At 36.9% G+C, this 16,084-nt stretch overlaps 1 protein-coding gene across 2 annotated transcripts in view; it reads right to left on the reverse strand.

Annotated features, from left to right (window-relative positions):
* Positions 1–16,084, reverse strand: part of SRBD1 (S1 RNA binding domain 1) — a 231,931-nt gene that overhangs the window by 184,428 nt on the left and 31,419 nt on the right. For both annotated transcript variants that reach the window (XM_068565019.1, XM_068565020.1), the window contains exons 8-10: positions 15,846–15,942; positions 14,407–14,542; positions 487–590 (exon numbers count right to left, since the gene is read on the reverse strand). In XM_068565019.1, the coding sequence (XP_068421120.1) occupies positions 487–590; positions 14,407–14,542; positions 15,846–15,942 (337 nt within the window). The remainder of the gene's footprint in view (positions 1–486; positions 591–14,406; positions 14,543–15,845; positions 15,943–16,084) is intronic.

Here is a 16,084-nt window from a genome sequence, read left to right on the forward strand (position 1 = left end):
CTCCCTCTTGCGTCTCCCTCCCACCTTCCCTATCCCACCCCTCTAGGTGGTCAGCTCCCTGTGCTATGCGGCTGCTTCCCACTAGCTATCTATTTTACATTTGGTAGTGTATATAGGTCCATGCCACTCTCTCACTTCGTCCCAGCTTACCCTTCCCCCTCTCCGTGTCCTCAAGTCCATTCTCTACGTCTGTGTCGTTATTCCTGTCCTGCTCCTAGGTTCGTCAGAACCTTTTTTTTTTTAGATTCCATATATATGTGTTAGCATACGGTACTTGTTTTTCTCTTTCTGACTTACTTCACTCTGTATGACAGACTCTAGGTCCATCCACCTCACTACAAGACACTATATCCATTGCCTGTCACTGTTTTTTTTTTGTTTTTTTTTTAACACAATGGACATCTTTCCATTATCAGTACATATAGATCTCAATATAGCATTTTAAAAACAAAAAAAAGAATATTCTGTAAAAATCTATAAACAGACCTGTTTTGGATGCACCACCTACAGAACTCATTCTTCACTCCATCAGAAATGTTAACCTTGACCGTCAGTATCTTCAAATTTTCTCCACGGTTAATTGCCAGAATCTGAGTGCAAACATATATGGCAAAGACTGATGATCCACAAAATATATAAATGATCAATTTAACCAGTCAATATTTGTGAAACAAACTGGGTGGTTATCCAGTCTAGAGCTATATCAATTTTGTATTCATTTATTTACCAAGAATGTATTCAAAAATAATCATTTCTTTATATTATTTTCAAGTATTTTCAAAATAAAATACAGGTACAAAGCCTATGATATTCACAGGAAGAGACAGTGTTGATCTAAAAATCTCATTTCAGATTCTACTAATTGAAAGTTTTTGATCACCTAGAGTTAGAAGGATATACTTTCTATATTTGTGAAAAAACATTACTAAGATAAATACAAATATGGAAATTTCTAAGTGGAATATTTAATAACTACTAATTGCTACCATTTATTGAGCACTTACTAATTGTCAGGCCCATCTAAGCACTTTAAATACATTAACTCATTTATCTTCAAAGCCACCAGTGATGTATGTATTAACATCTTACTCTTATATGATAATTTTTCTAAGACTAACTTGTCCTAAATCACAAAGCTAGCAAGTAGCAAAGGAGGAATTTAAATTCAGATTGACCTGTCTCTACTTTTAATTAATATATTAAAAGAACAATTGCTTTAAAACACATTAAAAACACTCCTTAAAGAAAAGCAAACAAACCTAAAGCAAGAAGAAGAAAGGAAATAATAAAGAACAGAGGGAAAATTAATACAATAGAGAATAGAAAAACAACAAAAAATATCAACAAAACCAAAAGTTGGTTCTTGGAAAATATCAACAAAATTGACAAACCTTTCACTAGGCTGACCAAAGAAAAAAGGGAGACATTCCAATTATCAAAATCAGGAATGAAAGAGGGGCCATTAATATGAATGCTATAGAAATAAAAAGGATCAAAAGAGAATACTATGAACAACTGTATGCCAAATTAGAATTCCTAAAAAGATACAAACTTCTAAACTAGAATAAAAAAGAAATAGAAAATTCAAAATTATCTATAACAAGTAAAGAGATAGAATTAGTAATTTTAAAATTTCCCACAAGGAAATACCCAGGCTCATATGGCTTCACTGCTGAATTCTACCAAACATTTAAAGAAGAATTAATAGCAATTCTTCACAAACTCTTCCAAAAATACAATAGAAGAAAAAACTTCCTGACTCTACCCTGTTCTTGCAAGAACATTGCAAGAGAAAAGTAAAGACCATTGCCTCTTATGAATATAGGTGTAAAAATTCTCAATAAAATACTAGTAAACTAAACCCAGAAACATATAAAAAGGATTATACACAAGGATCAAAAGGGATTTACTCCAGGAACGCAAGGTTGGTTTAACATCCAAAAAAGAAGTAATACATCATAACTATAGAATAAAAAACAAAAATTACATGATCATTTCAATAGAAGCAGAAAGAATATTTGAGAAAATTCCAGCAGTTGTTCATGATAAAAATACTCAAGAAACTAGGAAGAGAAAGCAAATTCTTCAAAATGATAAAGGGCACATACAAAAACTCCACAGATAACATAATGTTTAATAGTGAAAGACTGGATGCTTTCCCTCTAAGATTACAAGGGTGTCTCCTCTTGCACTTCTATTCAACATTGTACTGGAGGTTCTATCTAGGGAAATTAGGCAAGAAAAAGAAATAAAAGGCCTCTAGATTGAAAAGAAAGAAGTTAAAACTATCTCTATTTGCAGATACTATGATCTTGTATACAGAAAATCCTAAGGAGTCCACTCTAAAACTATTAGAACTAATAGAGTTCAGCAAGGTTGCAGGATAATTAATTTCTACACACTAGCAATAAACATCCTAAAAATAATTTTTTAAAATTCCATTTACCATAGCACCAGCACAAATAAAATACTTTCCAATAAATTTAACAAAAGAAGTTCAAAATTATACACTGAGAACTATAAAATATTGTTTTTAAAAAAACTGAAGAAGACCTAAATAAATGGAAAGACATCCCAGGTCAATGGATCAAAAGGCTTAATATTGCTAAATGGCACTAATCCCCAAATTACTTCATAAATTCAATGTGATCCCTATCAAATCCCAGCTAGCCTCTTTGCAGAAATTGACAAACTAATTCTAAGATTCATATAGAAATGCAAGGGACCCAGAATTACTAAGTCAATCTTGTAAAAAAAGAACAAACCTGGAGGACTCCCACTTCTCAATTTCAAAACTTACTACAAAACTACAGTAATCAAGACGGTGTGGTACTGGCATTAAAGATAAACATACAGATGAATGGAATAGAATTTAGAGTCCAGAAATAAATCTATACATCTACAATCAAGTGAATGTCAACAAGGGTGCTAAGAAAATTAAATGGGGAAAATACAGTCTTTTCAACAAGTGATGCTGGTACAATGGATGGCCAAATTCAAAAGTATGAAGTTGGACAGCGTCTTCACACCATACACAAAAATTAGCTCAAAATTGATCATAGACCTTAATATAAAAACGAAACCTATAAAATGCTTAGAAGAAAATACTTGAGAAAATCTTCATAACCTTGAGTTACATAAGGCCTTAGGTAAAACACCACATGCATAATCAACACAAGAAAAAAATAAATAGATTGGATTTCAACAAAATTATAATTTTTATATCTCAAAGGATACCATCAAGAAATTGAAAAGAAAGCACTTAGCACAGGAGAAAAGTTTTGCAAATCATATATCACATAAAGGACTTATATCTAGAACATACAAATATCTCTTATAACTTAACAATAAAAAGACACAACCTAACAAAAATGTGCAAAAGGTCCAAAGAGACATATTTTTCAAAGATAATATAGAAATGTTCAATAAGTACATGAAAAGATGCTCAACATCATTAGTTAGAAGAGAAGTGCAAACCAAAACCATAATGAGAAATCAGTTCATACCAAGATGGCCATAATCAAAAAGATAGACAGGGACTTCTCTCATAGTGCAGTGGTTAAGAATCCACCTGCCAGTGCAGGGGACATGGGTTCAAGTCCTGGTCTAGGAGGATCCCACATGCCGCGGAGCAATTAAGCCTGTGAGCCACAACTATTGAGCCTGCGCTCTAGAGCCTACAAGCCACAACTACGTAGCCCGCAAGCCACAACTATGGAGCCCAAGTGCCACAACTACTGAAACCTGCGTGCCTAGAGCTCGTGCTCCACAACAAAAAGAAGCCACTGCAATGAGAAGCCTGTGCACCACAATGAAGAGTAGCCCCCGCTCGTTGCAACTAGAGAAAAGCCCGTGTGCAGCAATGAAGACCCAATGCAGCCAAAAATAAAACAAATAAATAAAATAAAATTTATATTAAAAAAAAAGATAGACAATAAGTATTGGTGAGGATATAAAGAAACGGAACTCTCATAAACTGCTGGTGGGAAGGTAAAATGGTATAGCCACTCTGGAAAACAGCAACCTTAATTTATGTAAATTCTAAAGGTATTTTCAAGTAAAATGTTAAATATAGAACAAATCCTCAAAGTTTAAAATATTACAGATACTTTAAAAAAATTCTTTAAATATATTTGAGAAATTTCCAAGGTAAACATTGGCAGAAATAAAATAATCACTTAAAAATAAACTTTTAATACAAAATAAACTTCAGTTTGGGCTGGACAAAATCTTCAATGTCTGCCAGCTCTCTGAAATACTGAAAGGAACACTGAACAGTAAATAAAAGTTCTTCATCCAAGAATTTATCAGTAATAAATTCATTCATGCAGAATACAATATTATAGGGGAAAAAGAGTTATTTAATTCTGATTTATATAAATACATTATTAGGGACTTCCCTGGTGGCGCAGTGGTTAAGAATCCGCCTGCCAATGCAGGGGACATGGGTTTGATCCCTGGTCCAGGAAGATCCCACATGCCATGGAGCAACTAAGCCCGTGCGCCGCAACTACTGAGTCCGCGTGCCACAACTACTGAAGCCCATGCGCCTAGAGTTCGTGCTCCACAACAAAGAGAAGCCACTGCAATGAGAAGCCCACGCACTGCAACAAAGAGTAGCCCCCACTAGCCGCAACTAGGGAAAGCCTGCGCGCAGCAACGAAGACCCAATGCAGCCAAAAAAAAAAAAAAAAAAACCCAAATAAATAAAAATATAAATACACTATTATATCAAAATATATTATTGGAGGGTGCTTTTTTTTCCACCATACCTAGTAAAGTCATAGGTCAAACTTTAAAAAATCCTAACATAGAGGATCCATGGTAGAAAAGGGAGTGGAGTAGCAGAAACAGCTTGGGGCAAAAAGTGAGGTTGAAAGTGAATACAGAGTTAAAGCAGAATTACTGTAGACGGCAGCACCGAATGTTAAACAGGTATTGTAAAAGACAAAGAAAGTGAGACATCAGTGAAAGAAGCTACAAAAAAGAATGGGAAGGCTGAGTTACAAATTCATGTGGTGGAAAGGAGCACATTAAGGACCAGTGTGGAGAAGAAAGAAAACAAGATGCAGCTAGAAGAATTAATTTGGTAGACAGCTATAACAGCTCTTCCCACAGCATTTGGAGAAGGAGTTCCAGGTACCGTTGTTCCTTTACCACTGTCTGTCATCACTCTCCCTCACTTCTGTATTCTGGGATGCTATATGCTGGGCTGTCTAGGTGAAAGCTGAAAAACAGAGTCTGGAGTCAGGGACATGAGGCCTTAGCACTATAGGGATTAAAAACCCATCTTTGTGAGCTAGCATATCATCACTCTAGCCTGCAAGATAACTAGAAAGTTCTTCTCAAAACACAGGTCTGTTTTTCAAAACTGACATTCCCAAAACGTTCTACCTTCTCAGGTCTTAGGACTGTCACACTTAGAAGCCTGTGTCAATCACAAACTTAGATTCAACCACAAACTAACTCAGAATGCCACATGTGCTAATAAGCACACTAGTTAAAATGCAGAGGCCAAAATGTTTTCAAGCAAATACTAGAAAGACTAAGTTTTAATAGAATAAAAGTATTCATATTTTTCCGAAGTTGCAATAAAATTAAATCAAATAAAGGGAGGCAAAATCCAGTAGCAAAGTCATTTCTGCAAAAGGAATTTTAGTATTTTAGTCATTGGTTTTATAAAAAATTCCTTTTCATTAGGCTCTATCAGTAGACAATAGCTAGGTAAGTAAAATTTCACTCTTCTAACAATTTTTCCAATTATCAAAAGTATTCATTTCGCCCCATATGATACAGTGTACACAAAAGTAAAAAGAACAACTTAGATATTAGTGAAACACTTCAAAAGTTCAACAGCAGGGACCATGTCATCTACATACCCCAAGCAGGCACCAATACATAATAAGTGTTCAAGAAGTATTTGTAACGTAACTGAAGACTCTTCATTTTATGTTACACACACACACACAGAATAATAACATACCTTTTCATATCTATACCACCGTAAGTATTTTTTAATTACATTTTTAATGAAGATAACTAAACATTATCAATGAAAAGTGACGCATTCTAGTCTTTTTCATTATCCTCTCCTTATAACAGTAAAATTCAGGAAGGAAGAAAAAATAAATTTAAAAAATGATTCATTGAGGAATTTCAGGTTTAAAGAACACTGGCAGGCCCCTCATTCTAAATCCCCGCCTCATCCTCCTATAAAACCAATAAAGTGAATAAATAAAACAACACAGGACCCACATCTTCAGCATTTCTAAGAAACAGAGAATTAGATTGGCATCTGATTTCAAAAACAAGCAAACAAAAAAAAAACTTGCAAAGTAAGACAACAACAGAGCAACATGTTTGACAAACTTAAGGAAAGAAAGTGCAAACAAAAAATATTATACTGGGCTTCCTTGGTGGCACAGTAGTTAAGAATCTGCCTGCCAATGCAGGGGACACAAGTTTGAGCCCTGGTCCGGGAAGATCCCACATGCCGCAGAGCAACTAAGCCCGTGTGCCACAACTACTGAGCCTGCGCTCTAGAGCCCGCGAGCCACAACTACTGAGCCTGCACTCTAGAGCCCGCGAGCCACAACCACTGAAGCCCATGCACCTAGAGCCTGTGCTCCGCAACAAGAGAAGCCACTGCAATGAGAAGCCCATGCACCACAATGAAGAGTAGCCCCGCTTGCCACAACTAGAGAAAGCCCGCGTGCAGCAACGAAGACCCAATGTAGCCAAAAATAAAATAAAAAATAAATAAATTTTTAAAAAATCATTGGATTATTAAAAATATATATATTTACTGAGCTAAGCTATCCTTCAAGTATCAAGGACATAGGAAACAATTGTGACTGTGTCAAAACTCAGAGAATTACAGGCATATCTCGGAGGTATTACAGGTTCAGTTCCAGACTACTACAATAAAACAACATCACAATAAAGCAAGTCATACACATTTTTTGGTTTCCCAGTGCATATAAAGGTTATGTTACACTATACTTTAGTCTAGGTGTGCAATAACATTATGTCTAAAAAAAAAAGATGTACATACCTTAATTTAAAAGTGGCTATCATCAAAAAGAACACAAATAACAAATGTTGGAGAGGATGTGGAGAAAAGGGTACCCTGCACATTGTTGCTGGGAATGTAAATTGGTGCAGCCACTGTGGAAAACAGTTTGGAAGTTCCTCAAAAAACTAAAACTAGGGCTTCCCTGGTGGCACAGTGGTTACGAATCCGCCTGCCAATGCAGGGGACATGGGTTTGAGCCCTGGTCCAGGAAGATCCCGCATGCCACGGAGCAACTAAGCTCATGAGCCACAACTACTGAGCCTGCCCTCTAGAGCCCGCGAGCCACAACTACTGAAGCCCACACACCACAACTACTAAAGCCCGCACGCCTAGAGCCTGTGCTCCGCAATAAGAGAAGCCACTGCAATGAGAAGGCTGTGCAACATAACGAAGAGTAGCCCCTGCTCACCGCAACTAAAGAAAGCCCATGCTCAGCAACAAAGACCCAACAGAGCCAAAAATAAATAAATTAATTAATTAATTAAAAAACAAAACAAAACCTAAAACTAGAACTACCGTATGACCCAGGATTCCACTCTTGGGTATACACCCAAAACAAAAACACTAATTTGAAAAGATAAATGCACCCCTATGTTCATAGCAGTATTATTTACAATTGACAAGATATGGAAGCAACCTAAGTGTCCATCAACAGAAGAATGGATAAAGAAGATGTGACAGATAGATAGATATCCACATCTGTTGTAAACAGATGTGCTGTTATCCACAGTGTGTAGAGTATAGATAGTACTCCACACACTGTGGAGTACTATTCAGCCATAAAAAAGAACAAAATTTTGCCATTTGCAACAACATTGATGGACTTGGAGAGTATTATGCTAAGTAAAATAAGTCAGAAAGAGAAAGACAAATACTGTATGATATCACTTATATATGGAATATAAAAAATACAACAAACTAGTGAATATAGCAAAAACAGACTCACAGATATAGAGAACTAGAGTACCAGTGGGGAGAGGGAAAGAAGGAGGGGCAAAGAGGGTAAGGGGATTAAGAGGTACAAACTATTAATATTATGTATAAAATAAGCTACAAGGATATATTGTACAACACAGGGAATGTAGCAAATCTTTTATAATGACTACAAATGGAGTATAACCTTCAAAAATTGTGAATCGCTATATTGTAACCTATAATTTATATAATATTGTACATAAACTATACTTCAATAAAAAATTAAAAATAAATTTTAAAAATTAAAATTAAAAACTACTTTAATGCTAAAAAATCATAGTCATCATCTGAACCTTCAGCAAGCCATAATCTTTTTGCTGGTGGAGGGTCCTGCCTCCGTGTTGACGGCTGCTGACTGATGGGGTGGTGGCTGCTGAGGGCTGGGGTGGCCGTGGCAATTTCTTAAAAGAAGACAACAATGAAGTTTGCCGCAGCGACTGACTCTTCCTTTCAGGAACAATCTCTCTGTAACATGCAATGCTGATAGCATTTTACTCACAGTAGAACTTCTTTCAAACCTGGAGTCAATCCTCTCAAACCCTGACATTGCTTTATTGACTAAGTTGATGTAACACTCTAAATCACTTGTTGTCATTTGAACAATCTTCACCAGGAGCAGATCCCATCTCACAAAACCTCTTTCTTTGCTCATCCATAAGAAGTAACTCCTCATCAATTAAAGTTTAGTCATGAGATTTCAGCAATTCTTTCACATCTTCAGGCACCAGTTCTAATTCTAGTTCTCTTGCTATTTCCATTACAGCTGCAGTTACTTCCTTTACTGAAGTCTGGAACCCTTAAAAGTCACCCATAAGGATTAGAATCAATTTCTTCCAAACTCCTATTAATATTGATATCATATCTCTTCCCACGAATCACAAGTGGTCTTAATGGCATCTAGAGTGGTGAATCCCTTCTAGAGGTTTTCAGTTTACTTTGCCCAAATCCATCAGAGGAATCATTATCTATGGCAGCTATAGCCTTATGAAATGCATTTCTTAAATAATAAGACTTGAAAGTCGAAATGACTCCCTGACCCATGGGCTGCAGAATGGATGTTGTGTTAGCAGGCATGAAAACATTAATCTCATTGTACATCTCCATCAGAGCTCTTGGGTGATCAGGTACATTGTGAATGAGCAGTAATATTTTGAAAGGAATCTTTTTTCCTGAGCAGTAGGTCTCAACTGTGGGCTTAAAATATTCAGCAAACCATGTTGTAAACAGATGTGCTGTTATCCAGGCTTTGTTGTTCCATTTATAGAGCACTGGTAAATGAGCATTGGCTTCAATTTCAAGTCACCAGCTGCATTAGCCCCTAACAAGAAAGACCCTATCCTTTGAAGCTTTGAAGCCTTGAAGCCAGGCATTTTACTCCTCTCTAGCTATGAAAGTCCTAGATGGCATCTTCTTCAAGTATAAGGCTGTTTCGTTTATAATGAAAATCTGTTGTTTACTGTAGCTCCCTTCATTAATTATCTTAGTTAGACCTTCTGCATAACTTACTGCAGCTTCTACATCAGCACTTGCTGCTTCACCTTGTACTTTTCTTTTTTTAAATAAATATTTATTTATTTACTTACTTACTTACTTATGGCTGCGTTGGGTCTCCATTGCTGTGCATGGGCTTTCTCTAGTTGCGAGAGTGGGGGCTACTCTTCGTTGCGGTGCGCGGGCTTCTTATTGCGGTGGCTTCTCTTGTTGCGGAGCACAGGCTCTAGGCACGTGGGCTTCAGTAGTTGTGGCTCATGGGCTCTAGAGCGCAGGCTCAGTAGTTGTGGCGCACAGGCTTAGTTGCTCCATGGCATGTGGGATCTTCCCGGACCAGGGATCAAACCCATGTCCCCTGCATTGGCAGGCGGATTCTTAACCACTGTGCCACGAGGGAAGTCCCTCACCTTGTACTTTTATGTTATGGAGATGGCTTCTTTCCTTAAACCTTACGAACCAACCTCTGCTAACTTCAAACTTTTCTTCTGCAGCTTCCTTACCTCTCAGCCTTCATAGAACTGAATAGAGTTTGGGCCATGCTCTGGATTAGGCTTTGGCTTAAGGGAGTGTTACAGCTGATTTGATCTTCTATCCAGACCACTGAAACTTTCTACATATCAGCAATAAGGCTGTTTCACTTTCTTATCATTTGTGTGTTCACTAGAGTAGCAGTTTTAGTTTCCTTCAAGAACTTATCCTTTGCATTCACAACTTGGCTACCTATTTGGCACAAGAGGCCTAGATTGCAGCCTATCTTGGCTTTTGATGTATCTTCCTCACTAAGCTTAATCATTTCTAGCTTTTGATTTAAAGTGAGAGATGTGCAACTCCTTCTACTCACTGAACACTTAGGGGCCACTGTCGGGTTATTAAATGGCCTAATGTCAATATTATTGTGTCTCAGGGAATAGGGAGGCCCAAGGAGGATAGAGACGGAGGGAACAGCTGGTTGGTGGAGCAATCAGAACACACATTATCAATTAAGTTTGCTGTCTTATATGGGTGCAGTCATGGCACCTCAAAACAATTACAATAATAACGTCAAAGATCACTGATCACAGATCACCAGAACAAATATAATGATAATGGAAAATTCTGAAATATTGAGAGAATTACCAAAATGTGACACAAGAGACACAAAGTCAGCAAATGCTGTTGGAAAATGGTGCCAACAGACTTGTATGAAACACAGTTGCCACAAACCTTCAATCTGTAAAACACACAGATTCTGCATTTATTTGCAGAATAAACACATTTATTCTGCAAAGCACAATAAAGCAAAAAGCACTATGGAATAAGGCACACCTGTACTGTACACATAAAATCTTCTTGAGAAATATGCAACAGCAGAGGCCAGCAAACTATGGCCCATGGACCAAATCCAATCTAACATCTGTTTTCATAAATAAAATTTTATTAAAACACAACCATGCTCATTCATTTATGTATTAGCTGTGACTGCTTTCGTGCTGCAATGGCAGTTGTGTAGTTGCAGGAAGAGGCATCTAGCTCACAAAGTCTAAAATATTTTCTCCCTGGTCCTTTACAGAAAAACTTTGCCAACTCCATACTAGACTAGAGAATAAGCTTCAACCAGCTTAAAAGAAGACTGGAAAATTTTGGCAAAAGGACTAAGGGCAAGCATTTCATATAATTGTAGGGCTAAGATTAAAACAAGGGTGAAATCAATTTCCATTAAGAAAATACAGGTTGCAATCCTGATACCAAAGTAGACTTCAAGCTAAAAACCATTAAACAAGATAAAGAAGGACAGTTCATAAGGTTAAGTCCACATGCTGGTTTTGGAATAGAACAGGGGAATACACACCACACTTTAAAGATGCTGTTAGGTGTGACATGACCAAAGTGGTGGAGTAGGGAATTCCAAAACTCCAAACCTCTACAAAAGCAAAAAACTGGCAAAAACTGCCAGATTCAGCTTTTTCAGAACTCTGGAATCTAATCAAAAACTTGCAATAATCAGAGGAACACTTAAAGAAGAAGCTGCAGAATTTTGGTGAAAGAGCACTTTTAACTTACCCACTTACCATCCTCCACTCTGCAGTTCAGCAGTGGCAGTGAAGATAACAGCCTACTTTTCTGGTGCAGTCTGCTAGTACCAGAGGGAGCAATATGGACCTTATTCTCAAAAGTTTGTGATTATGTGTTTCGATCTGTCTCATAGCTCCCTGACGGTTTGGCTCAAGGGCTTGCCTTTGTTTTGCTTGTCTCAGAGCTTCCCCAGGAAGCTCCTGGGTGACATTTGTTCAAAGTATTTAAAGGCAATGTGTTAGCTGCAGTTTCAAGGGGTAAGGGATAACACCTGGGGATAAGGGATTACAGTCAGGGCAACCATCAGACAGACCAGAAAAACCTGGGAAGGAAGAGGCTAGTAAAAGAGATAACTGAGAGGAAAGGGGCTTTTTTAAAACTTCCGCATATTTTAGGAAATCTAAGAGGTCATGCACGCATTCAGGACTAGACAGACACCTGCTCTGAAAAGACCTGGGAAGACCTTAAGTTTTCACCTCTTTCTGACCTTTGAGCTCCACACAAAGACAAAGTGAAGGCTAAGGTAGAGTTGTAAACTGCCTCGCTAAGCATTGAAGGATGCCCCAACATAGAGCAAATACGCAGGACCAGGAAAGTTGTTATTTGTTTTGGCTCTAGGAGTGAAGGAAATCTCTGTCAAGTAACTAGCTGTCCACTAAGCTAATAGACCACGGACTTCAGTGGCCAAACATGACAAAGAATACAGACTACAGAAACAGTTTAGAAGTCGCTAAATAAACCGCAAAACCCCACAACAGCAACAACAACAAATGCCGGGGAGGGGGGAGAATCTGATTTTCAGTGTTGCCAACTTATAATATTCAAAATGACAAGTTTTAACAAAAAATTACATGGCAGGCAAAGAAACAAGAAAATATGACCCATTTACAGAAAAAAAGAAATTAACAGAAACCATCTCTGAGGAAGTTCAGACTTTGGCATTCCTAGACACACTTTAAACTAACTGTTTTAAATATGCTCAAAGTTAAAGGAAATCACAGAGTCCTAAAGGAAATCATGAGCATGTTATCCCAACAAATACAGAATATCAATAAAGAGCTGGGTATTATAAAAAAAGAACCAAAGAGAAAGTCTTGAGCAAAAAAGTACAATGACTGAAATGAAAAATTTACTAGAGGGGTTCAGTATTTGAACAATCAGAAGAAAGAATCAGCAAACTTGAAGATATGTCAATTGAGATTACATAGTCTGAGAAGAATTTAAAAAAAGAAAAAAAGAAATAAACAGAGGCTAAGAGACTTGTGGGATACTCTCAAGCATGCCAACACACATATAATGGGAGACCCAGGAGAAAAGGGCTCAAAGAATATTTGAAGAAATAATGGCCAAAATTTTCCCAAGTTTGATCAGAAACATCTAACTACACAACCAAAAATCACAACAAACTCCAAGAAAAATAAACTCAAAGAGATCCACAGCAAGACAAATTATAATCAAATTGTCAAAAGTCAGAGAATCTTAAATGTAGCAAGAAAATCAAGTGCAATCATCATGTGCAAGGGCTCAGTGAGATTAACAGCTGATTTCTCATCAAAACCATTAAGGCCAGAAGATAGTGGGGTAACATATTCAAAGTGCTGAAAGAAAAAACTGCTAACCAAGAATTCTATATTCAGAAAATCTATGTTTTGCAAGATAAAAAAATTCTGGGGATTGGCTGCACAACAATGTTAAGATACTTAACATTACTAAACTGTACACTTAAAAAGTTAAGATGGTAAAGTTTATGTTATATGTATTTTATCACAATTAAAAATAAATTTTAAAAAATAAGGAGAAATTAAGACTTTCCAGATAAACAAAAACTGAGGGAGTTTACTTTCCCTACCTGAAATGTTACAGAAAGTCCTCCAGGCTGAAATAAAATCTAGATAGTAACTCAAAAGCATACAAAGAAGTAAAGAATACTGGTAAAGGTAGCTACACAGGTAAATACAAAAGCCAGTATTAGTGTATTTTTGGTTTGTAAAAAAAATTTTTTCTATATGATTTAAAGCCACATTCCACAATGTAGATATATAACCTATAACTACAATTAGGATAAAAATTAATAAAATGAAATGTGAAATTAAAAGACTGAGGGCTTCCCTGGTGGCGCAGTGGTTGAGAATCTGCCTGCTAATGCAGGGGACACGGGTTCGAGCCCTGGTCTGGGAAGATCCCACATGCCGCGGAGCAACTAGGCCCGTGAGCCACAACTACTGAGCCTGCGCGTCTGGAGCCTGTGCTCTGCAACAAGAGAGGCCACGATAGTGAGAGGCCCGCGCACTGCGATGAAGAGTGGCTCCCGCTCGCCGCAACTAGAGAAAGCCCTCGCACAGAAACGAAGACCCAACACAGCCAAAAATAAATAAATAAATTAATTAAAAAAAAAAGACTGAGATATAATGACTACGATTTATATAACTGAGATCTCTCATACTTTATTTATCTTTATTTATTCTAATTCAGTTATCTCTATTTTGTATTTCACATGGAAAAGATCCAGAATTGAGCTCAAATCCAAGCATACTGGGAAGGAAAGTCTAATAAGAAAGATCACCAGCCAGAGAGTCAAGATACCGAAGTGTTATACTGTTAGCACAGCTAATAAGTCTCAGTGTCATTTACTAACTTCTGTGGGTCTTGAGTTCCCCATTTGTCAAATGGGGAGGACATAACAAAATTATAAAAATTTATATGAAGGAAGAAAATAGTTGATTGAAAATTCTTTAGTAAATAAAGTAATAAACAAATCTGAGGTATTATCATTATTACTACTATCAGCATGCATAAGCAGTTTTCTTATTTACCTGATGATGTTGGATGTTTCTTATGTTGCACGAAAAATTTTGGTAGAGCAGAAACTTATCAACATCTTTTTCATTTACTTTTTTTGAGGATACCTTTGCCAGAGATGATTGGATACAAATATATCTATTTTGGCACCTGTTCAGATACACAAATATTCAAACATTAAGTAGTTATTAATATGTGCTTTAGTAAAGAAACACATTATATAGAAAGAAGATTAACAAAAAACTAAATGAGATTTACCAAATGAGATTTTTTTTTAATGATGCTCAACTATAAAAACGTTATTGACCCATCAAAAGGGGACTCCTCGCCTATTCATGCTAGCATAGGTGTTCCAGATCTATTTATATTTCAACCCAATCCTCCCATAAAATGCCTAAATGAGTTCGGATACTACCTGCAGTTATGCGAGAGACTAATAACTCTGGCCTAGATATCATCCTTTTCTAACCACTGAGTTAGGGAGTCAGAACCAATTAAAAGCTAAAAAGAAGGGAAACAAGATGATGTGTCAGGACAGCTTCCAATGACAATTTATGAAATTGAACCAAATTTCAGCAGTATAATTACTTATAAAAACACATTGAAAAACCTGCACAATTCTCCTACTTCAACTCATTCCTGTGAGGGCCACTGAGAAAAAAGGAAAATTCTCTCCCTTACATTAACAAAAACCCTGACAAGCTACAGTAGTCAACCAGTTCATTTTCACCTTTACTCTCCTCTGCACAGCTCACACAGCTAGAGATGTGGAGAGAGAGGAAGAGTAGACCTCTGCCAAACCCTGTCCTCTGATACACAGAAGGAAAGGAAGGACACAGTACCTAAAAATAAGGTTTTTAAAATAATATCTTTTTTTAATGAGGCGTAAAATCCATAAGCCCAAGTAGGGTCTAGGTCAAAGGGTTTTACTCTCTTATAAATTGGGACTATGATACTATGGATAAGCTGCTCTCTCCATCAGCTAAAATTCATTTTGAGGTCAGCACTTTTATCCATACCTGATATTAAACATTCTCAAGTTAACCCAACCACTGGTAAACATTATAAAATTAAGTGCATACATCTCAATACGTTTAAAAAGCAATGCCACCCATTCTCAATGGTTATGAATCTCTCTCTAGCATGTATTGCACAATGCAGTGGTTTTAAAACTGTGTTCCTCAGAGGTCTCTGCTGAGATGCTTCAGGGTAAGGAGGATGAACAGGCAGAGTTCCAGGCTCCCTGCCCAGAATTCAATTAAAGCAACTTTACTTTTATCTGTTTTATGTATTCGGGTTCTGTTGTTTGAGCAGAGAGCTGTGCTACTAAAAAAAAATTTTTAATTTTTAAAAGTCTGAAAATAAAGTTTTTAATGAACACTGGAGTTAGCACTAACCATGCGACCCTTAACATCATGAGTCCACAAAGCAGAAAACTCTGAGAGTTACTCACAATTTCCGAATGAAGTCAAGCGTGTCTTTGTCCTTAGCAATCATGTCTGCTAAAATATGCTGCACTCCTGTTTCAATATCCTGGAGTGCTGAAAGCCCTTTAGGAGAAGGGTAAGAGGGAAAACAAACGCAAGAACTACAGATTGGTTTTTAAATCTATAATTAAATCACAATAAATTTATTCCAGTCAAAATAAAACCTTAAGTTGACAAACTTAAGACAGAAAAGTATCCTCTGTGG

This window comes from Eschrichtius robustus, chromosome 15, assembly GCF_028021215.1.
Source record: "Eschrichtius robustus isolate mEscRob2 chromosome 15, mEscRob2.pri, whole genome shotgun sequence".
NCBI classification, from domain to species: Eukaryota; Metazoa; Chordata; class Mammalia; order Artiodactyla; family Eschrichtiidae; genus Eschrichtius; species Eschrichtius robustus.